Raw genomic sequence first — 22768 nt, 5'->3', positions numbered from 1 at the left:
AGAAACACAGCGATGATTAGGTACCGAAAGTATTTCGTAACACAACGTGACTTTTCTACAGAGACCTACAATTTATATCGCGAGAGGTCCTCGGGGACGCATACCCTCTTCTGCTGCGCCAAGAAGCCTTACCGCTGCAGTCATTCGTTCATTTCTCGTGACGTCACAATTTTTCTCATCCGGAAGTGAAGATCGCTTCACCGAACCGAGCTTGAGCTACGACACACAACAACACGCCCATCTATCAGGCCCAACCATATTATTTCAGAGGAGGCTATACAGATACTCCTGAAAGTGCGCACCTTGTTCCATCAGTGCGTACCAGTGAGTCTGGAACACCTTTAGTGTGACTATTATTAAAGGAATTATGACGGTAGCTACTTGTGCAGTGCTCGGCAGAAGTCTAATTCTTATATGTACCTTTCCGGCGTCCCCTCTGCTGTGAGTGGTTGCGCCGACAGGGCAGAGAGGAAAGGCGGCCCCGCCCCTCGTTGGCCGCTTGTCATTGAATGTTGTTGTTGTGCTCGCAGCCCGGAGCCCAGCGGCAGCAGCAGCAGCAGCTTGTGGCAGGGCCGGGGGTGTGCGGCAGTCGCAGGGTGCCCATGGCCGCGCTGTGCGGGGAGGTGGGCGCCGCGTCGCTGCCCAGCGAGCTGATCGTGCACATCTTTTCCTTCCTGTCTGCGCCCGACCGGCTTCGGGCCTCGGCCGCCTGTTCGCGCTGGCGGGACTGCCTCTTCTACCCAGCGCTTTGGCCTGAACTGCAGCTCAGTTTGCGGGTGTCTCCCGCCGAGCGGCCGCGCCTGGAATACCTCATGCGCAAGTGCGGTTGGTTCGTGCGGGAGTTGCGGGTGGAGATCGCCGCTGAGAACTACCCGAACGCCACCTCCACGGGCGGCGGGGACCTCGCGGGCCCCGACCCGCAGCACAGCTCCCGCTGGATGGACGTGCTGCGCACCTACCTGGAGCTGGTGCTGTGCGTGCTGAGCAGCATCAGCAACAACAGGTAGGCAGGATGCGGCTCCGTGGCCACAAACCCATTATTGCCACACCCGTTACGAGTGGGTTTGCTTTTCTCTGAGTGTCTTTTCAAAGTCCTGGGTGCGTCCATTGTAAGTTTAAATACACGTAGCTGTGTATCTCAACGTTGTGACTTATATTTTTGCATTTGCAACGAAATATTCTCATTGGTAGATTTACGAAGTTATACAGACCATCGAAATATTGTTATTGGTGTAAATAAAGCTAATACGCCAGGCAGTGGTACAGATTCTACCGCTTGCGTCTGAGTCGCTGCAACTGTGGGTTCGACTGGGCCAAACCCTCTTGTTACCAAGTGACCACGACATCTATTCGATGGGGGCTGTTCAATGTTTATACGCTTAACCGCCCACCGCATATCTCCGTTGTAACGAGGAAAGTCCCACATTGAAACGCAGGCCCAGCCTCGGCTTTTCTATGAAAACCACTAGTTTTGATGCATTTTGAAAGGTCACAGAAGGGTACTGAATAAAAAAAAAAAAGTTTCTCATGGTTCAAATGAAGGATGGCTTGATTTGTGCACCGATTTCATACTAGAACGTTGTGCCGTTTTTGTCACTCCTTTGTATCTGAACAAGTTCCTCGGACATACGTTTTCTCGCAGCCGTGTCCTCTCCATGGGCTGGAAATCACAATTCTCGTCAGGCTTTATGAGAGGAAAGCATAGGTCTGCCGCAGACCTAAACTGTTAACTCTTCTCCGGGCACAAGCTCGGGAAGTGAATTTATTGTAATTTAGTTTTAGAGGGAAATGTTAGTGATTTTGGTTCAGCCTTAGCCAGAAGCTTGTAAGAGACCAAGCCGTATGATTCATCCTCTATTCACTAGGTCTGCAGGCTAATCTAAAAACGGTTCTGTGATATTATTCCTGGTGGTGGGAATGTTACATTTGAGGGACATAATCTGTTATCTTACTTTGAAAGTTTACTGATGTATGCTACGTCTGGAGTGATGATTGTTTAACTTTTAGAGTCGTTACATCCTACAGCTTGATGTGGAAAGTATTCCCAGTGGTGTCCAATGCTTTCATTGTATCATCGTTTCATACAAGCTGTGGGATCATAATGTTTTCCATTGCTCTGTATCCAGTGTGTCGAAGACTTATTTAGAATTTCAGTCTCAGTTGTCACTAAAGTTGGCTTCAATTACAGAAGGGTACAGCATCGCATATAAAACTTCTGGTCAATCTCGTACTGTCTGTGAAATCCTCGTTTGGTTACACCCCGCCATCTGTGATTTAAGAGTTTAATTCTCCGGTCTAGCACAGCTTTCCCTTCAGCTAATGCAAGCTGATGCCAGAAGGTAAGACTGACATTCAGGCCTGCCTTGTGAGATGATCTATTCAGTTGATCCAGTAGTCCCTGGATTCTTTGGGGTGCTGGTTAGAACAGGGTCCGTATTCAAGAAGACAAACTAGTCTATTTATTAGCGTTTGACATGATACTTATTCAGGAGAAAAGGAAAACGAATGCTCCTTTTGGAGTAAGCTATGAGGTACATAATAGGCCAGCAGTAAAATATGTGCGCTAGCAGGGTTCTAGCTATCTTCGTCAGAACTGATCTTAATATCAAATTTGACAACTTGCATCAGAATCTTCTGGCCACAAGGAGCAGAATTCTATTTGCTAAATACAAGGGTCCAGAAACTGCTATTAAATGTTTATCTTAACATAGGATTGAAGCAGCATCAGCATAGCATGGTAAGGCTGTTGGTGGAACTTCACAAGCGATAGCAGAGCGTGTTGTGTGGAGGCAGTGCGTAAAACTTTAGCAGCGGGTGGAGACAGGGCTGGGCCCTGCAGGCATCCAGCATATGTCTGTAGGATGCAGGTAGTGACAACTGTGTTCACAGGCTCATGCCTTGTTCGAACCCTTTCTGAGGTGCCGCCGGTCATATTCCCGGCTACATCCCTCATGTGCCAGTGTATGCTCAAGCTTCTGCTTGGGCCCAGAGGCGGCAGGGGTGCTGAGCTCCGCATACGCTTTACTCATTTTTACACCAACAGTCGTTGGCCGTACCTTTGTAGCCAATAGGGCTACAGTGATGAGCAGTAACTAGACAGAATCCCAGAAGCAGCTTGTGCTGGCTCTGCTGGCAAGAGTAGCAGTTTGGTGTCCAACATGTGGCTGATACCCGGCCCGAGGAGAGATTTGCGGACAGAGCCTTGGTGCAGGCCCTGGTTTAATTAGGTCAAGGACAGCCTCCAAATCATTCAAAGCGCTTTTGTTGAAGCTGTGTGACTGTTTGCAATTTTCTGTTAAAGGAAGACTCCTGCCCACCTCAATAATACCAATCAGTTACGTTTTAGAGAGGAGAAGTAGGGGAGTAGATGAGAATAGCACACTTCTGCACTGCATAAGGGCAGGGAGAAAAGTTTGAGGAGACTATGCAGACACTTCAGATAATGACACTTGTCTCGGATGCAGACAGTGGTGCTCATGTCCTGGAATCCGTTGTCTGGCTTGGTGATTTCCTGTCTTGAAAGTCCAGACCTCACCATTCTTTGAGGCTCAGGATCAACCTTTAGCCAAGGCTCTAGTTGAGCTCAAGCCAGAAGAGAGGTGTGGTGTAGAAATATTTTGTGTTGCACGGAGTCTTAATTAAAAGCGAGTGGGTTTTGGAAGGGGAACCCAGGTGCGGTTTGAGATACCTTGTAAATACATGCCCTATCCTGCCCGGATTAAAGTACCAGGATCATTGTCTTATTTTCCACATTTTTTGGGCTCCACAAAGTGAGCAAGAAAGCTGCACTTCGGAAAATTAATATCAACAAGATCTTGCAGAAAGACAATCTAATCCACTTCGAAATAAACCCCCCTTGTTAAAATATTCTGAAAGGTATTGCACCCATCCCAGCCTAATTCTTAAAACCAGAAGACAAAATGTGCTCGCCCTACTCCCAATTTTTTTTCTCTAATTTGGTTGTGGATAAGGAGTTACTAACTGAAGAACTTTCTGTTTCTGAGCACGGGGCCATCAAACAATCTATTGCTGACTTTACGCTGCCCAATTCTGGTATTAGCAGAATATCCGTGTGTTTGAAAACTCGATCAGTAACATAATACTCCTATAACCAGTCAAAAAACTTTTGACTGGTTTTAAATCATCTCTGGTTTTAGTTATATGGTTTGCCTGTTATTGATATATTTTTTTTTTTTATTTAAATAAATCCGTTTATTAGGCTGTACACAACAAATAGTTACTCAGAGAAAAACACAAACTGTAGTATTGAGGCCTACTTTTTACGGTCCAGACCCTCCTGTATCCATCTACCTACGTCAATAACAGGTATGAAGCTATCTGACACATCCGGATTCCCCTGCACTTACACTCAAATCTGGCTTTCGGCTTGGCCTACGTGGCCATGTTTCTTATAAATGCTTTTTTCATTGTGGTGTCCTCCAGGACATGCTAAATTATTTGTGGCACAGAAACCTGCCCCATAATGCTTTGCAGGGCATTACGTTTACAAAACGTTTTTGCTTATAACTCAGCCCGTGGTGGTCCTAAGACAATGGAACCCTCACCAAAATGTTCACAACAACATTCTCTTTCCGTCTTCATGAACTCTGGATCCTCACACTAGGTAAGTGGGAACCCCATAATAATAAACCCTCCCACCATTCAGTATCTATTTAAGAGCTGTCATAGCTGGAACCTTTGTGTTACAGCTGGGAATAGCTTGTGTTTTAAGGGCCTTGTTTGTAATATCTTTGCTATTGGCCTGTTACTTTGAAAATGTGTAATTCACTATGCCCTCTGGGGGCTACATATATGGTTACACTGCATAATTTCTTAACATTTTCTTTTTTTGTGGTTCTGCCCTCTAGGGGCTAACTATATAGTTACAAGACTGTATTTCTTACAATTGCTATTTTCATTGTGGTGTTCTCCAGGAGGTTGTTCTAAGCTTTAGTCATATCAACATACTAAAATATTTGTGGTGTGGAATCTTGCCCCATAATGCTTTGCAGGGCATTACTTTACATTTTTTTTTTAAATCATAACTCAACCTGTGGTGGTCCTAAGGCAATGGGGCCACCTTCAAACCATTGACTACAATGTGTTATTTCTGTCTTCATCATCCCTGGGTCCCCACACTGTTAGTGGGGGCTCAAATAATACCCTCTACCATCATGGCTGGAACTTTTGTTTTACAGCTCGGAGAAGTTATGTTTTATGGGCCTTGTTTGTAATATCATTGCAAAGGCCTGTTAGCCTGGCAAATGTGTAATGCACTACACACAATAGAGGTTAAATATATGGTTACCCTGGATTACTTTCTCCCATTCTTTTTTCTCAGATGGTTATGCTCTCTAAGAAGTTGGACAGAAGCGAGCTCAGGGCTGATCCCTTCGATGCTCTACACACTAATGGTGTAGATGCTGAGGGAAAAGGGTATGGGTACACATATTGGATCTGCCCTTCCGGATGGATTTAAGCCACGCAAGGGCCTTGCCCTGAATACCTAGGTGACGGAGTCTAACAGGATGGAATGTGACACCATGTGGAATGCAGCTGACGGGTCAAGAAGCAACACCATGACAGGTGTGCTATTATCAGGATTCTTCCTATCAATCACAACCACCTCTAGGACGACTGCCTCTGTGCTGTAGCCCATTCGGAAGCCCGATTGAGAATTGTGGAATTATTTTCCATAAAGTTAATAGTTGTCGGTTCATCAATTTCTCCAAAATTTTGGCGAGGACCGGGAGAAGTGATATGGTCTATAATTGCTTAAGACACTAGGGTATATGTCTGGCTTTTTAAGAAGCAGCAAAAGAGGCGCCTGTGTCCAACACATAGGAAAAAAGACGGAGGTCACAGAGAGAGATTCCAGATTTTCTTAAGGTAAGAGTTAAAATACTGAGCCATCATCGTATAAATGTGCAGAGGACAGGTGTCTTCATGGGTACGTGACTTGCACTTTTTAGCTCAGTTGAGGTGACTTCTTCAGATATAGGTTAGAATTCTGAAAAGGACGTCTTGAGACTGGCAGGTGCAATGAAATGTGCATTTCCTTTGCAAGGCAGAATTTAAGCCTTATCCCCTTTAGATGCCACCGGAAAGGTTGCATAAAGATCCTGTATTTTTTTTCATAAAAAAAAAAAACGAAAGTTTTGCTCAAAGTTCAGCAGATGGGTAGATGGCAGTTTTAGCTGCCACAGGGAAGATGAAAGATTTCACAGTCTTGCACGCTTCACTAGAATAATTAGCATCTTCCTCAAAACGAAGCACAGAATACTCTCTCATTGCAATACACGTTTTCTTACGGAAGCTGCTTAGTGCAGCTTTATGAAGGATCTTAGCATTGGGGTCAGCCAGTTGCGCTCCAATGTTTTGCAGAGGCTTTTCTCAGCCCTTAAAGTAGGGGAAAACCAAAGGACAGAAATCCTAGATCTTTTTGAACATGCTTTTTAAGGGAGCTGGAAGGTCTAAGGAATTCATATTTCGGAAATGTTACTTCCCCTGAAAAGCCCCTCTCCCTTTCAGTAAGATACTTTGATTTCATAAGTTATTGTGCCTGACTCGCAGGTCTTTGAGCCTGGGTCCTGATCCTTCTGAATGGACATCACCACTATCAAAAGAGCAGGAATCACCAGTCTGCCCAGCAGTTACTTACTTTAGGACCACACATCTGCAATCAGTTTGGGAAAAGCACTTTTTTTTCTGTCCTCATCTGTCTTGGAGAGCACTAGATAACTTTAGATCCCTAGATATCCTCCTAGCTTTTAGAAAATATTAGATCAGTCCTAAGTGTCAAGGGCTGGGTAGTGGTAGAGAACTGAGAATGTCTCTCTTGGCTTTCATGTCTAGAGTGGTCCTTAGGATTTTTTGGTTGTATTTATTTTGCTGTCACATAGGAATTATAACTGCTGACTGTTTAGAAAGTATGTGTGCTTTAGGTGCCTTATGTCTCTCATAAAGGCACATTTCTATTCAATAATCACTTTTACATTTGCTTTACTTTTATTTTATTTGCATTTTTTTCACGTGGGACCCATAGGTTTTCTCAAAGATGCAACGAAAATACTGGCCCAAAAGTCTCTGTTCAGTTTTAGGCTATGTATGACCTTTTGGTACAACTCTTAAAAACACAATTTATCTTCCAGCTCCTTTTCGCCACACTTTTTTTTTTTTTTTTTTTAAGTGTTGATTGCCTCGCCCTACTGTAAAGTGTTCCGTAATCAGTACCTTCTCCCAGCTTCAGTATTGTTGTACATCTAGATGTTGCTTTATTGAGTGATTAGTTCTGACAGTTGAGGTTTTACAGTCATTCAACTATTCTTTCCTCTAACAAAAAGCGATCCTGAGGGGTCAGCAAATCCTACTCGTGGATCTGAGTAAGCTTAGAAAATTAAATAATATTGACAGAGATTGATAAGGTGTATACTAATAAAGAAGCAAAATGGAAACATTTTAAACGTTCTGTAAATGTGAAGGAATTTGTAATTGGAGTCTAACAATTGCTTTGTTGCAGGAATCAAACCAAATACATTATGGGTGATAGGTGGCCTCAATTAAATTTTAGAAAAGCTCAAACTTTCCCATTTAAAAAAAAATGATAAAATTGTTAATATATAGGAATTTTTAAATTAATTTAATAAAGTATTTCCTCATTTGTGTATTTTGATTGTTTCCACATTTTTGTGCATTATTTTGCAGTTTAAATCATCGAAGTAGTTTAAACTGGATCCCCAGTTTCCAGTAATGACTCATTGGAGGGTTCCCGGAGTAATGATTAAGTGGGGGTACACAGAAGTCAAAAGGTTAAGAACCACTGCCTTATGTAATACCTAAATTAAAGCATGAATTAGCAGATCCCTCCTCTTTCTTGTCCCTGGTAATTAAGAGTGTGAAACTTTGTGGCACCACTGCAGAGTGAAAATTATGATGCAGTGCTTTGATTAATCTATACTGTTTTATAGTTTTGTCCCAGTGCTCACCCTGTGTTGGGACAGTTAGCCTATTCCATGCCATTAAGAAATGATACCTTCTCTTCATATTCATTTTCTGTGTTTAAAAGTTGAGGAGACTGTTTTGGGCATAAATGCAATGTAGATGTAAATCGTGGCTGCCCTATTGCTTACGATGTACTTTATTGTGTTTCAGAAATCTTCAGAAGCTGAGTCTGTTTGGGGACATTGGCATTCTGCAGCAAAATGGAAACTTGACAAATTCTTACTTTAACAAGGTGGACCCTGGCGGCAAGAAAATTAAGCAGTAAGTACAAGTTATGTAGTATCAAGTAAAGGTCTTAGCAAAAGTACTCTGTAAACAATTACAGAATAGTGAAGGTAAAAATTAAACCTGTGGATTCACATAAAAACAGGTGATATCAGACCTAAGCTGTTAGTGTCAGTATAGGTTGAGCACCTACAAGCGTTGGTTATGGTACTGTTTAAAACCATTTGAAGTCTGAGGGAAAGTTGTGGCACATTTGCAGGAATAGACCAAGTCACAGTTGACATGTACAGTGATGCATGATAAACCAAGCATACTTGAAGGATTCTGCATTTGGTGATACTTCTGTTAAAAAAGAAACCTGCTATTGTTGTGGATGATTAATAAAGCACTGAGATTCCCACAATAATAGCCGTGGACTGTCCATATGGGCAAAGATGCCACGCACCCTCTCCTTTTTCCAGAGAGGAAGAGTGAGTGTCTGTTAGGCTGAGCTACTGTCAGCCTGAGAGGCACTCTTCTTGTTCAGGACAGGCGGCAAGGAGCTAGACATGAGCTAAATGCACAGGCTCCTGGCTGCCTGAGCTGAATTTTGCCAGGCTAAGGATTTCACAGCTCTGTGGGCGTGACCTCCTCAGCCTGGCAGAAGTACCTCAAGACCCTCTCCCTTCTGACACGAAGGAGCGTCACCCATAGCCCCAAACTTAGGCGCTTCATTTTTTTTAAGCCCTGAAGTGCCCAGGGAGGGTGTCAATCAGCAACACCTCGTCATAGAGTAGGGTGCAGTCAGCAACTGTTACTGAACCCACCCCACTCTGTGACAAATGTGGGATTGCTGCCTTCCCTCATTGGCTGACTATAGAGGGAAGACAGCAGTCTTGCCTCTTCTGGGACATCCAAACAATTTCCATTCCCGGAGCTGCAGGACAGGTAAGTGTTGTTTTTTTTTTTTCTTCTGTTTTTGAATGTTTGGTGCATGCATATATAAATGTATGAATTTGTTGTGAATGGGTGTGTGTGCACGTTTGTGAATTCATGGGTGTAAGGGAGTCTGTATGTATACATGTGTGGCCCACCCCACTCCCTGTCAAAATTACTGGCCGCCACTGCATAATAACTGCAAGACATGAGGAGCAATGCTGTGTAATGGGTCTGAAGCCACCAGGAGTAAATCCGGGTAATATATTGCAAAGTAATATATTGATTGGTGCGAATATATTTGTGTTGATAATGCAGATGTGACACTGATCTGATAAGGTCTAGCGATGGAGCCACCTGGTTGCCTTGTTAGTGCAATACTAAATGTAAGTACATACACATGATGGTACCACGAGAGGTTATCAGCGTGTGAGTTTTTAAAAAATATACTATATTTATTATTTTATGCATAACAAGTACATTTCACACTAGTCGCAACACCCCAGTTGCCCTGTGATTGGGAACAATATGATCAAAGTAGGTACAGGAATACTGTTCTCTTCATCCCCGCCCGCCATTACCACCTCACAGTGTTTCAACCCCCACCAGGTTCGTAACCTTATGTCTGTGGACTATTGGACCAATCCATCCGAAACGTTTCCCTCGTATCAATGTTGTGTACCTCTTTCCACCCCCCCTCAATTTGCTCTTATGCCCCACCCTCCCCAGATCTTTTAAAACTTTCCCTGGCACCCTCGTCCTTTGTATACTTTTATTTTCCATAATTTTAGAGCGCTCCATTCCTAGCTCCCATGTATAGGGGCTAGGGTGGGATCTCCAAACCCCATCTATGAGGACTGTCTTGTTTTGCCACCATACCGCCTAAATTCACCAACCGCTTCCTATAGCGGGAGTGTTTAACCGGTCCCCAGATGCCCAACAGTGCCATTCTAGGCTGTAGTTCCAGGGGTAATCTCGTAGCCTTCTTCAAGGAGCCCCTGATCACCCCCCAATAGTTGGTAAGCAGAAGCAACTGCAGTGTGTGCATAAATGTGCCTTCTGACCCGCAGCCTCTGAGGTGAGACAAGTTGCGTAAACCGCACTGCATATCTTGCAGAGCACGGTGCGCATATAGTAGGCACAGTGTATGCTTTTTCCGTTGGATTAGGTGGAAACTCGCTTTTATTGCCACGACTGCCGTGTACTCGAGAGCCTCCCTCCACTCATCCGAATCTATTTCTCCCAAGTCTTGTTCCCAGTTGTCTTGTAATTTTAATAGAGGGGGTTGTTTTTCATCACCGTACAGTGTGCAAGTGAAATCGTTTTCCTATCTACCTGTCCCTCCAGTAGCCTTCCTTCTAGTGGGGGAGTCCTCCTGAGTCTCCTCTTCTGGCGATATTCATTCTCTGTGGGCGCATCTTAAGCCATTGTGTCGCTGGCATCTGATATTTCTTTCTTAAGAAGTCCAAGGGGACAGCCCCATTTGCGTCCCATATGTCGATCATGATGATCAGGCCGGTATTGTCCAATCCCTGAAAGCCATTCAGAGCCCCCACTGGGTGCAATCTAGCTCCCTCCCACAGGTGGTTCTTTGGGCTCAGTCTGCGGCCCCAATCCTTGTCTCTCGTCAGTCTTTTCCTTATTCCTACCAACGTCCCTGTTGCTGGCCTTGGGCAGCAATAAGCCCCCGTACAGAGCATGAAGGAGTTACTTTTCCCCCATTCCTAGCCTGTCCTGCCAGAACACCGGGTCCCCCAAATCCATGATGTCCAGTCATTGACTGTGCTCACCTGTGCTGTTTCATAGTATTTCTGAGCATTGAGTAGGGTATGTCTCCTTCATATTTAGATCCCTGCACGACCCTCAATGAAATACTGGGCTGCGCTCACCCCCAACCAGAGGATGGTTCTCACAAGTGCATCTACTCTGTTGAAAAAAAAACTGTCCAGTATCTTGCATGGTTTGTTCTGGAGGACATACCCGTAACCTGGGGAGGGACAACATTTTAAACATCGCCGCCGCCTTTAGTAATGAGCGTGGCAGTGCCTGCCATTGCTTCACGTCATCCTCCAATCTTTTCATCAGGGGCCCTAGGTTCTTTGGTATGTGAGCCCGGATTCTTGGTGCTCCAGATATTTGAACTGTTCTCTCTCATACTGTAGTGGCAGAGCAAGCACTTCTCCCTGGTACCAGCTCCCCATCAAGAAAACTAATGACTTACCCCAGTTTAAGGCAAATCATAATGGTCCCCAAAGACACAGAAAATGTCTTGCAGCCTTTCTAGTGTCTGGCCCACATTTGTCAAATACAATAAGATGTTGTTGGCATATGGAGATACACATTCATCGTGTCCATCGCTCCTAGGCCAGTCCCAAACCTGTTCAACTATTCGGACCCATTCTGTCAGGACCTTTATTGCAAGCACAAACAACATCTGCGAGAGTAGACTCCCATGGTACGTGCTGTTTGTAATCTGAATTTCCGAGATGTGTGACCACTGCGCACTTGCCTTTGGCCTGTTGTATAGCAGCTGGGCCCAACTGATATATTTGGAGTCGAAGCCCCATTGGCCAGTACCCTGAATAGGGGCGTCCACTCCACAGAGTCAAAGGCCTCAATGGATGAGATTAAGGCTATTGCACGTCCATCCGGTGAATCCTCCATCCTAGCAAGGTTGTTGTGCAGCTGTCTCAGATTCAGCTTTGTTGAATTGCCCAGTATAAACCCATTCTAGTCTGGGTGCACCAGAACCCATATCTCCGTTCTCAGTCTGTTTGATAGGAGTTTGGGCAGGATCTTAATAGCTGCTTTCAGCAGCAATATGGGCCTAAATGATTCACACCTATTTAGGGACTTCCTCACCTTTGGGATGAGCACCACAGTCTCCGAACGCATATCCTCAGGCAGCTCACCCTCCTGGAATACCCTCACGAAGGTTTCATGCAGAGGGACCACCGTCCACCTATTGAGTTTTTGTAACAATTCAGTCTGCAATCCGTTTGGTCCCTGTACCTTGCCCAATTGCATTTGACCCATGGCTGTGGATACCTCCTCTGCAGTGATGTCTGCCTCTGGTTCCCGGGAGAGGTGTCTACATAGGTGCCTAATGGGGCAGTCATCTATAAAGCCTAGTACCTCCTGCTCAGGGGCTCGCAGATGCATTCTAGTATAAAAGAGCTCCAGGTTTCTGGCAAATTCCTCTGCTATCTCCCTGCTACTTCTCCCCATGCCCCCAAAGTCTACCACTACTTTTCTTGCAGACATACTGTCCTTTTCTCTTCTCTCGATCCACACCAGCAGTTTACCAGCCTTGTTCCCTCCTTCATATATCCTTTTCTGCTTTGCCAGGTAGGGTGTCTTGGCTTCGTGGTCAACTACTGCTTGGTATGTAGCCCTTTTAAGGTCCATTACTGTCTACCTATAAGGGGTGGAGGCTTCTGCATCTTCTCGCTCGAGCTGAGACTGTGTTTTTTTTTTTTTTTTAATGTATCCAGCCTACCACGTCTTTCCCTCCTGTCTCCAATTTCTCCTGTTCTAGTGCTGCCCCTGATGGTGGCCTTGTATTCCTCCCATAATACAACAGGGCTTTGCACTGAGGCTTTATTTTTCTCAGAATAATGTTTGGAGGCATTACCTAAACATTGACCTCCTGCTGGCTAGATAGATGCCATATTTCCATCTTCCACATCCCATGTGGCTTCCTTTTATTAGTGGACAGTGTCATTTGTAAGGATGTGTGGTCTGTGATTTCCCTGTGCTAAATATTTTGCCTTGCTGAACCTAGAGAGCGAATTACTTGTAGTGAAAAAATAATAGTCTCAGTGCATGTTTTATGCCCAGGAGTATCATGAGTGCGCCCTTTCAGCTCTGTGCAGGGCTGTCCAGTTGTCGCACAATTCCAGCGCTTTTTACAGAGCTGTCTAAAATCTTTTTCACCTCCCCTTCTATCCTTGAGCTCATTCTTTCCAAATGTGTATCCAGTGCCTCCTTAGAGGACCCTCAGTATTGCTCCTACCAGCCCTTCAGGGTTTGTGGGCAGACACCCTGCTGCAGCCCCTCAGACAGAATTCTGCCCTCCTGCTGCTTGAACGGCTCAAGTACGGGAAGGCAGAACAAAGGATTTCCTGTGGGAAAGGGGATGCAACACCTCTCCCTTGCTTTGAAGGGCACATTTGGTGTCCTTGCATAATCCGGTTTGGACCAGTCCAGTGACCTCCGGTCCCTGCTCTGGTGCAAAAGCACACAAATTAAAGGAGAGTGACCACTCCCTTGTCCATCACTATCCCAGGAGTGGTTCCCAGAGCTCCTCCAGGTGGCCACTTGATGCTGACATCTTGAAACCAAGATGTGCAGAGGCCCCTGGGAGCATCTGGTTGGTCAGGACAAGTGGCTGACGTCAGTAACCCCCACTGATAGGTGGTCACCCTCGAGAGTGACCAAACCCCCTGTTAGGGCTATTTAGAGACTCCCTTGCGGGTGGGTCGCCAGATTCAGCTTACAAGACTCCACCAGGACTCCACTGCAACAACCTCCTCTGCTCCTGGCCACCGGAATCACTGCTGAACTTTATATGAACCAAACAAGCCTTCAACTCCCAAGACTACCTCGCAACATTGTTTCTCCGGCTCCTTCCAGTAATTGCAACATTTCCATAGCTGTGCATCCCTGGGGTCATCAAGTCTTCAGCTGCATCAAAGAAGGAATCTCCCTTGGAGTGAAGGAGCCACTCACCTGCATTGGCAGGTACCTACGGCAATGACGTCCAGCTGCTGGGATCTTCTGCCATCTGGCTCCAGGAAGAATCTCCAACACAGATAGTGGTGTGGAGGGCTCCTCTGGGTCCTCTCTACCTTCTGTCCAACTTGGGAGACTGCGAGCCTTGCATCTTCCTCCAGGACAGTGTCACTGTGCACTACAACTCTTGCCGCAACCAAGGCTTGTTGACGCTTGCTCCAAATAGGAGGCATCATACTTCCTTTTTTGTTGTTGTGTTGTGTTTTTTTTTTTTTTTTTTTTTGCAGCTCTTCTCTCCCCATCTGTTTGTCTTTTCTTGATGAACCCTGCCTAGTACATAGGGTATGGGGTACTAAAGGAAGGCCCCTCAGGGCTGCAGCACAGATTGTGCCACCCTCTGGGACCCTCTCACTAAGTGTACACAGTGCTGCCTTTGCAGGCTGCATGTCTTAGTGCAGACCTAAAATGAAACACAACATAGCACACAGCATGTGTGCCCTGTCCCCTAAACACCTCATGCAATATATGTAAGTCACCCCTCTGGCAGGCCTTCCAGCCCTAAAGGCAGGGTGCATTATATTATATTACATGTAATGACATAACTGCATGAGCCGATATGCCCCTGCTGTGTCTGTCGATTCTCAGACATAGTAAGTGAACAGTGCAGCCATTTTGAGTACATTTGCTAGACACAGGTCATTACGAGTTCCCCAGCTACATGATGGCTTCGCTGACAATAGGAATGCTTGGTATCAAACATCTCATTAATAAACCCCCACTGAATCCAGTGATGGATTTATTAATGCATGCACTTAGAGGGCACCTTAGAGGTGCCTCCTTGAAACCTACCAACTCCTAGAGTGGGCACTGACTGGTCAGAACCAGTACAGCCACTTTAGACAGAGTTCTGGCTCCTTGAGGTGAGAGCCAATGCTCTTGAGGGCTCAGAACAAAGGCCTGCTCTTGGCAGAGGTGTGACCTCTCCTAGGCAGGATGGACATTCCAGGGCGGGAAGCTCCAAAGGCCTTGTCTCCTTTGAAATGCGACCCAGTCCTCCCCAAATGGTGGAAGAGGCCAACCTCCAGTTACTAACCCCACTTGTGACAGCAGGACTGGTGGGGAAATTAGGTAAATTCGGAGAAGTGCCCACGCCATGCCAGTCCCATCCCTGACGTGGACACTACCTTTGACATTTCTTCATCTTGTGTTGTAGGAATTAGGGCCATGCCCACCTCCCAAAGAAAGTGTGTAGTCACCCTAAAGGTGCGTAGCCCATTTGTTACCATCTGGCACTCCATGTAATGTCCCTAAATTCAGTAGGTGGGTGGCACTTCTAGGGTTCAGAATCAGATTCCTGTCGACCTAAGAGCCAGACACCACAGAAGTCACCCAGCAGAGAAGACTGAAGGCACCAATTGACTTGGCCCCACCCTACTATCTGGTCTGCAGCCTTAAAAAATCCTCTGCCCAGAAGGCGACTGTCCTGCAGTCCAGCGTCCTCCAAAGCCTTGGGAGGACTGCATGCCTGCAATAAAGTACAGGAACTCCTGTGGACAGCGGACCTGTCCAAAATAAACCTCTCCGAAGAAAAAAAGGCTGCCCGAAGATCTGCAAAATGGTGGCCTGGAACCACTTCTGCACCTGACTCCCATGGCCCGAGTCAAGTGGCCCACTGGCCCAGTGAAGGTCCCTCGGCGCTTCTGATCCGTAGTCCATTTTGAGCTGACTCATGCCGGACTCCACAGCAACGTCTGCAGCCTAAATCTGAGGGCTCCTCCGGACCGCAACTTACTCGGTAAGCTGTTTGACACCTAAAGACATCCCTGCACCCATAGCTGCTTGGAGCTAGACCATTGGTGTCCCTGCGACTCCTGGCATCTTGACTTACATGGGCAGCTGTGGGTTGACCTCTCGCGGCCTTCTGGCCAGAGCCTGCCGTCCATTTCTGAAAGCAATTTCTTGCTTTGATTAACAATGCGCCTGGCTGCCGCATTGCCGCTGAGGGTATAAGTTTGGTGCTGCCTTGAGGGATACCCTTGTCCTTGCTTCAACCCCAAGATATCCACCCCTGACCCTGCTCTACTCGCCTATAAGCAGTGCTGCAGTGGATACTACCTGTCTCTGTTAGATAGCATTGGGCCCCCAACGCTGTATTGGCACACTGCACCTGGCCGCCCCGTGCCGCTAAGGATGTAAATTTAATGCTGCCTTGAGGTGCCCTCAGTGCTTGCCGCAATGCCCAGATACTAACTTTGGACACTGCCTGTACCTATCTGAGAGCAGTCTGTCTTCAGTCCTCACCAGTCTCCGTTGACTAACATTGGGCACCGACTTCGACCTTGACACCCAGCCACCCCCATGTCTCTGTGGGTGCACTCTTGGTACCAACCTGAACCTTGCCCAGTGCTAGCCTGAATCCCTAAAGACTGGGCTTGTAAGTTGTTTACTTACCCGAGAAACTGCATTTTCGTTTTCCTTCTATAGATTAACATTAAAGACTCTGAAAATTGCACTGTCGATTTTTGAAACAACAAAGTATTTTTAAGCTAAAAACTGCTTACCTTGTAACAAAGTTCTTGGGTTCAAAGCATATATGTTATTTTTCTAAAATGATCTCGGATTTATTTCAGTGTGTCTCGCTTATTGCATCTGTGAGTACAACAAATGCTTACCATTACTCCTTGATAAGCCTAGCTGCTTGCCCAAACTACCACAAAAAGGGCACTAGACCTATCTATTTCTTCCTCTGCAAATCTTTGGGGATCCACTGGACTCTCTGCACAGTGTACTTCATTTTAGTGCGCTATACAGAGAGACCGCTTCCTACACCAGTAAAGAGGCTGTGCAAGTTAATTTGTCAGAGGTTAGTGAGAGAGACTTCAGCACTGTCAATTCGACCATCACTCAAAAACAAATGTAAACCTGCTTCTTGCAGCATCGTAGGCAAATCAGACTTCAAATTTGGATAAAATATGCCATCACGTGTAAGCTACAACTTTGAATTCTGGCAGGGCCAAATTAGCCTTCCATCTTTCAACATCCTTCGAAGGTTGTTAAATTGAGCTTAACTCAAGTTGTTAATTAATAGTAACTTTTGTTCACCCACAATCCATGATTTAGTAAAGAATGCCCTTTCATTGTTAATGTTTATTTTGGGAGGTAACCTGCATGAAGGGATTAATGTTGGTGACCACAACCTAATCCTCTGTCACCTGAAAGCACCATAGTGATTCCATACAGAATTATTGCGCTCTGGGTGTTTAGAAGGATGCGTTAACAGGTGACCTTCACACACTCTCCAGGAGGTCCTGAGGAGTTTGAAAAACTGTTCTGTCCTAGAGTGCTGGAGGTTAATTTACACTGTAAGAAGGAGAATGCTGCGGTCCCTGCACGTTCTTAGTGAAAACCGCCACTGTTAGAAGACTGTGAAGTAAACAATCCCATGTCCTGATTCTAGCAACAGAGGGTAGCAGTAATGTATCTCCTGCATCATTAACTTTCCAGCCGTCATGACCGAAGTGGACTCTGCCTAGTGCTTGCAGGACGGGGGTGAGATGGGGTATCTGTGCTGCTGCTTTGACTGCTCAATAGCAAGTGGGCAGTGGTGAGTGCAAGGACCGCCCAGGACATCCCATCTAAGAGTCCTTAGTGCTGTGCAACAGAAGATGCTGTTTAAGTTCAGACTGTACCTTGTTGTGGCCTTACTTCACTCAGAAACCCTGGTCTTCTACTGACAGAGAATAAAACTGAAAAACACTATAAAGCCAGGAGTCTTCAGTGATTCTCTTCCCACGGAGATGAAAATTGGCTGAGGGTCCAAATACCACTTAATGAGAATAGGGGCTTGGGTGGAGCTCCAGGGCTGCCTGAGGGAATCGGTGTAGCTTTTTATTTAAGGCTTTAGTCGTTTGAAAAAGTATTAGTTTTTTTCTTTATCTTTAGAGGGGAAAATTAAAGAGATTGGTGTGGCAATGCTCAGTGTACTTTTAGACATGTTGGTTTTCTAGTGGGTTTTTAACTGTACATGTTTCTTTTGCAGTCACCTTTTTTAAAGGCAATGCTTATTTCTCTTTAGAGATATTTTATCTCTGATTTGGGGAAAAAAGTGAATTACTGTTTTTAAGCAATGTTTTACATGAAGATAATGCACTTACCATACTGTTAAAAAAAAAAAAAAAAAAAAAAAAAAAAAAAAGGTCGTTGCACCAGAAAGAATATTCTTTTTCTCGTCCCCCAAATGTTGTGCTGTGTACTAAAACTGCTTCTAAATTCTCGCCCATAGTAACTCTCTCAAGTCCCTCAAACTTTCCATCCCTCTACACCCCCTAAGCATTATATTAAATCTCTACAAATAGTAGCAGTGTCTTCACGTACCCAAAGTTACTGTGATGTCTTTAGTTGTTAATGTATCCGTCTTTTCCAGTCTGCGAACTATCTGTAAAACTCTCAGCTTGGGCAAACAAGTTGTGTCTTGATTACCTTGCTTTTATGCAGTGCAGGGCAGGCAGTCATGTAGTCAAATGTATGTTTTATTTCTTTTTTAATATGCAGTGGTAAGCTCATCACAATCATTGTGTACCATATTCTTATGCATCAAACATGCTGCTTTGGGCTGGTGCTGTTTCTGTAATCTGGCAGTGATAATTTTAGAAATTAATAGCAGCTGGAATATCATTCTTCATACTCTGAGCGATGACCTCCCAGCCCTGCTCGCTTAGTAATAATTACAGGTTCAGTTGTGTGTGTGTGTGTGTGTGTGTGTGTTTGGGGGGTGAGGGGGTATTAACTGGCAACACAGGGGCCTTTAATGTCCAGCACGCAGGGACAGTTTGTCCCAGATCCTTCCCGCTCATTTACTGATTTGTCTGCAGCTGAGGGACACTTCCACTCGTCCACCACCTCTGACTACAGTGAGGCTAAGGGCCTGGGGCGACCCCCTCGTGCTTCTTCCCTCATCAATGCCTGTACTTCAGCTCGCGCCCCCAAAGTGACACCCTTAACCTATGTATTTCGTCTTTCTAGATTTTTGTTTATACGTATGAAGTTATTGTTGTGTGTTAATTTGTGTCTAATGGAGACAATATACTAGCGTGATTGCACCAATTGTATACAGGAGAGCCTCTTTTTAGACATTTGGGACTTGGACGATGAGTAGCTGTGTCTGAGAAACTTCCTTTTTAAATGAGTGCATGGTGTTTGGTCTGAAAGTAGGTTGTTTAATTCAGTGTGTATTCTCATATGTATTTGTAACCATTGAATTTCTAGTAATGGAAATGTCATATTGTCCTGCCACCTTTGTTGCCAGCAGATCCTCTTTGAATGATTGACAATGTAAAAGTTACTACTGTGAGTAGGACACTGCCTCAAAGGTTCATCTGTTTAGATGTATAGCACTTGTCTATTTAAAATGTTATTTTCCACCAGGGTATCTAATTCAGTTGTTTTATGCTTGCAGAATACAGCAATTGTTTGAAGAAATACTGGGTAACAGCAGGCAATTGAAATGGCTCTCTTGTGGGTTCATGCTGGAAATCGTGACACCCACGTCAGTGGCATCTCTGTCAAATCCCGTTGCCAGTACCATAGAGCACTTAAGTTTACTGGACAATCACATCCCTGGTGACACCACCCTAATCACTGCAGTAGAATTGGAGCGCTTTGTGAACTTGCGCTCTCTTGCCTTGGATTTCTGTGATTTCACTGCTGAAATGGCACGGGTCCTGGCCAATAGCAACCATGTGCCTTTGCATCGCTTGTCTCTGTTGGTTCACTATATTTCCCTTCAGAATAAGACCTTGGTCAGGATGCCAGAAGATGAGGACTGGAAGGCTCTAACAAGAAACAGCACTAATCTTCGGGTCTACATGATGGCATTTGACATCAAAAGCGAAGACATGCTGAGAATTCTTAAGCCTAGCATTCCACTGGAGCGAATTCATTTTGATACCAACATCACTTGTGTGTCTGGGGCTGTTGTTGACCTTATTTCCAGGCAGTACAAGACCCTCACTCATTTTATATTGATGAATGACATGCTAGACGTGTCAGGATTTCCTGATCTCAATGACAACCGGACTGAAGATCCATTGGTTCTGTTATCTTGGAGGTGCACAAGGCTATCTCTGCTAGCGATTCATGGTAGGTACATTTTATATTTCAGTGCATGTGGAAACTCGTGTTGTAGAAGGTACTGCGCTAGAGTTGAGAGTGAATAAGTTTTGTATTTCCAGAGTTTACGTTTACGTTGCATTCCGGGTTAGATACTTTTTTGTATAGTAGTAGTAGCTGAGTTGCATTATGTCATGTCCATCATGCAACAGCAGCATATTGGTGGTTTGTATATACATAGATTCTCCATCTTACTGATGAGTTTTATTGAAGTGATGAGAATATCCGCATGCTGTGGGCAGGAAATTGTAAACGTTTGTGAGCAAGAGGGGCACTGCACTGCAATAGGATGGGTGCACTGATCCAGGGAGGGCTCTACTGCAGTTGAAGGGTGTGGCTAAGGCTACTGTATTGCCAGTTGTTACTTGATTTCCTCCTTTTCTACTATCCAGTTTCCTTACCAGAGCTAACTAACAGGAAATAGTCTTGAAAGAGAGAAGGTGAGGGTTAGCAGTCCCACAAACAATGACTTAGGACAACACTCTTCAAAGTAAGCTCTATTGCAGAGTGTTGGACTAACAGTGTATCTCCTTTTTGGGACAGTCACCAATAGTCATAGATCCCAGAGATGAGAGCTGATACCTTCAGAAGAACCTAAAGGCGGGAAAGCTATGTGGGTGTGGCTTTTTGATTGGGGGAGTTCTGCTTGTCAGTGGATCACTGTGACAGACTGAGCTCTGCACCTGCGTTTTGCTCTCGTCTCTCTCTAAATTTGTACCTTTGTCTTTTGTGTTTAAGATTTTTGCTGCAGCGTCATATTGGTTTTTATGTAGATATTGCTATGTTAGGGATATTCCCTCCATCATGATACAAGGAAGTACTTGTACGTATTTTTGGTATAATAGAAGAGGCGATACCAACGAGCTGTTTATAAATTTCTTGATCTATTTCGGAGTGATGTAAATACCATTGATATACCAGGTGTTGCTGTTAACAGGTTTATTTTTTGCCGCCTGGAGAGCCAGTTGGAAAGTCAGGGTTTAAGGTGGCCTACGCTACCCAAGGGAATAACTCATGAAACCTGTGACAGTGGTACCCTAGAAACTGGTGGTGGTGGTTTCCCTGGGGGATGTTGGGGGAGGCATTGGAAAGCTAATTTGGTAATACACAAGGGGTGTGACTAGAAAAAAAACTTGCTTTAAGGAGCTGTTAGAGCCTTACACCACAGCACTCCCTCCCTGGATTCCTTCCATGGTACTCTCTGCAGAGTCAATTACAATTTCATCCCATACCTACAGATTCTCGATCCAGTCTCTAATGTATCCCACAAGGACCTACCCGTCCTTGTTTTTGGAAGCCCTCCACCCTTTATACAAACACAGATCCCTGCGCTGATCTAAGGACAGGCTGCCAGGGTCCTTAGTGTTCCTACTGTGGCTTTGCAAACTGGTCCAAGGACAACTACTCTGCACTGGACTCTGTGACCTCATTGGTGATCTGTCACAGGCTTTGCTGGGAGGTAGCGATGGACTGCTCTAGCTTGGGGCTCAACAGCTACACAGCTGTGTGCAGTAAGTGATTGTCCAACCCAGTGGTTTAAGTTTTAAGAAGAAGCTTTATTGCATACTAGAACTAAATACTACATGCTCCGTATTAGCATGATGCAATTTAATGTGCTGGGCTTTTCTGCTGCCTTCCCCCGCTCAGCCTCCCTTCTGATCCAGGGGGCATCCCCCCACCATTCCGGGACAAAGTTATGGTATGATAAGTGTCGAGGGCAGTTATGCCCTGACCCCCAAACTGAAAGTGTGCTCAGTCTGTTCTAGGTTCGTTCTCACAGGGGGAGCTTTGGCTGCTTAATTTGTAGCGCCTCCAGCATGGTACTGGCTGCCCAGCTTTGTCTATGAGGCAGGAGCTTCCTTTCCCCTTATCCTGGGAGGGCATGCAAACTAGCAACTCAGGTGAAGCTTCTTCCGGGCTTGAGGCGCCCATGCAGCAGTCTCATTTGCCTCTTTGGTGAGATTACTGCTGCCAGGTGGCGGCCTCACTGACAGGACTGGTGGGCTTTGCAGTTGTCAAACTATCCTCTGGAAGGGTGGGCCTGTGTTTTGTTTTTGGCAGCCCTGCACTGTTGGTCTTGACGTACCCATGCAAAGGCCAACTTCACAGGCAGTAGGGCCACCCAGAGGCTCTACATTTCTGAGTAAAGGTGTCTTGCTTTTCAGTTTGGCAAAACCGTGTAATTCAGCTGTGATCTTCTGGCCACATTGGTATAAGTCAAGCCGCGCCGCCTTTCTGGTAATCGAGACACTGGTCAAGATGTTCCCCTTCTTTTTTTTTTTTTTTATTGTTCTGACAGCCAAAAAGACAAGAGTCATGATGTCCCCTCCCCGCTGAAGCCTGCTGTCTGGCAGACACCAGCTCTGTTTGCACAGTAGTCCCCCTAAATACTCTGCAGAGCACTCCCTTCCTTCGTCGTAGAGAACTGGAACAACAAGCGGGGGGGGGTCCCATTACAGTATTTTTATTTTATTTAGTGAAAGAGTACAGGAGATGTGGCTCCACTGTTTGCATTGCTTTCTGTACCTGGCTGTTATCCTGTGCACAGAACAGTAATCAGGAGAGAGGATAGGCAGGTCTCATGTAAGTGATCCCTTTTAATGCTGAACAGAAGCACTAGTCCTACCCTTCTCCCTCATCAATTACCAGATAGCAGTGCTACAGGAAGATGAATCTGTAGCATTTCTCAGCAAATAGCCTAATTTAGTTTCTAAAGGATCGTTGG

At 45.4% G+C, this 22768-nt stretch overlaps 1 protein-coding gene across 1 annotated transcript in view; it reads left to right on the top strand.

The window, feature by feature from the left end:
* Nucleotides 1-482: 482 nt before the first annotated feature.
* FBXO33 (F-box protein 33) overlaps nt 483-22768 on the top strand; it is a 60279-nt gene continuing 37993 nt past the window's right edge. Inside the window, exons 1-3 of the mRNA XM_069208620.1 lie at nt 483-1003; nt 8152-8262; nt 19331-20013. Of these exons, the coding sequence (XP_069064721.1) occupies nt 510-1003; nt 8152-8262; nt 19331-20013 (1288 nt within the window). The 5' untranslated portion in view covers nt 483-509. The remainder of the gene's footprint in view (nt 1004-8151; nt 8263-19330; nt 20014-22768) is intronic.

Source organism: Pleurodeles waltl, chromosome 9 (genome assembly GCF_031143425.1).
Source record: "Pleurodeles waltl isolate 20211129_DDA chromosome 9, aPleWal1.hap1.20221129, whole genome shotgun sequence".
NCBI classification, from domain to species: Eukaryota; Metazoa; Chordata; class Amphibia; order Caudata; family Salamandridae; genus Pleurodeles; species Pleurodeles waltl.
Note: the sequence above shows the minus strand (reverse complement) of the source record. Positions and strands in the feature narration are given on the sequence as shown.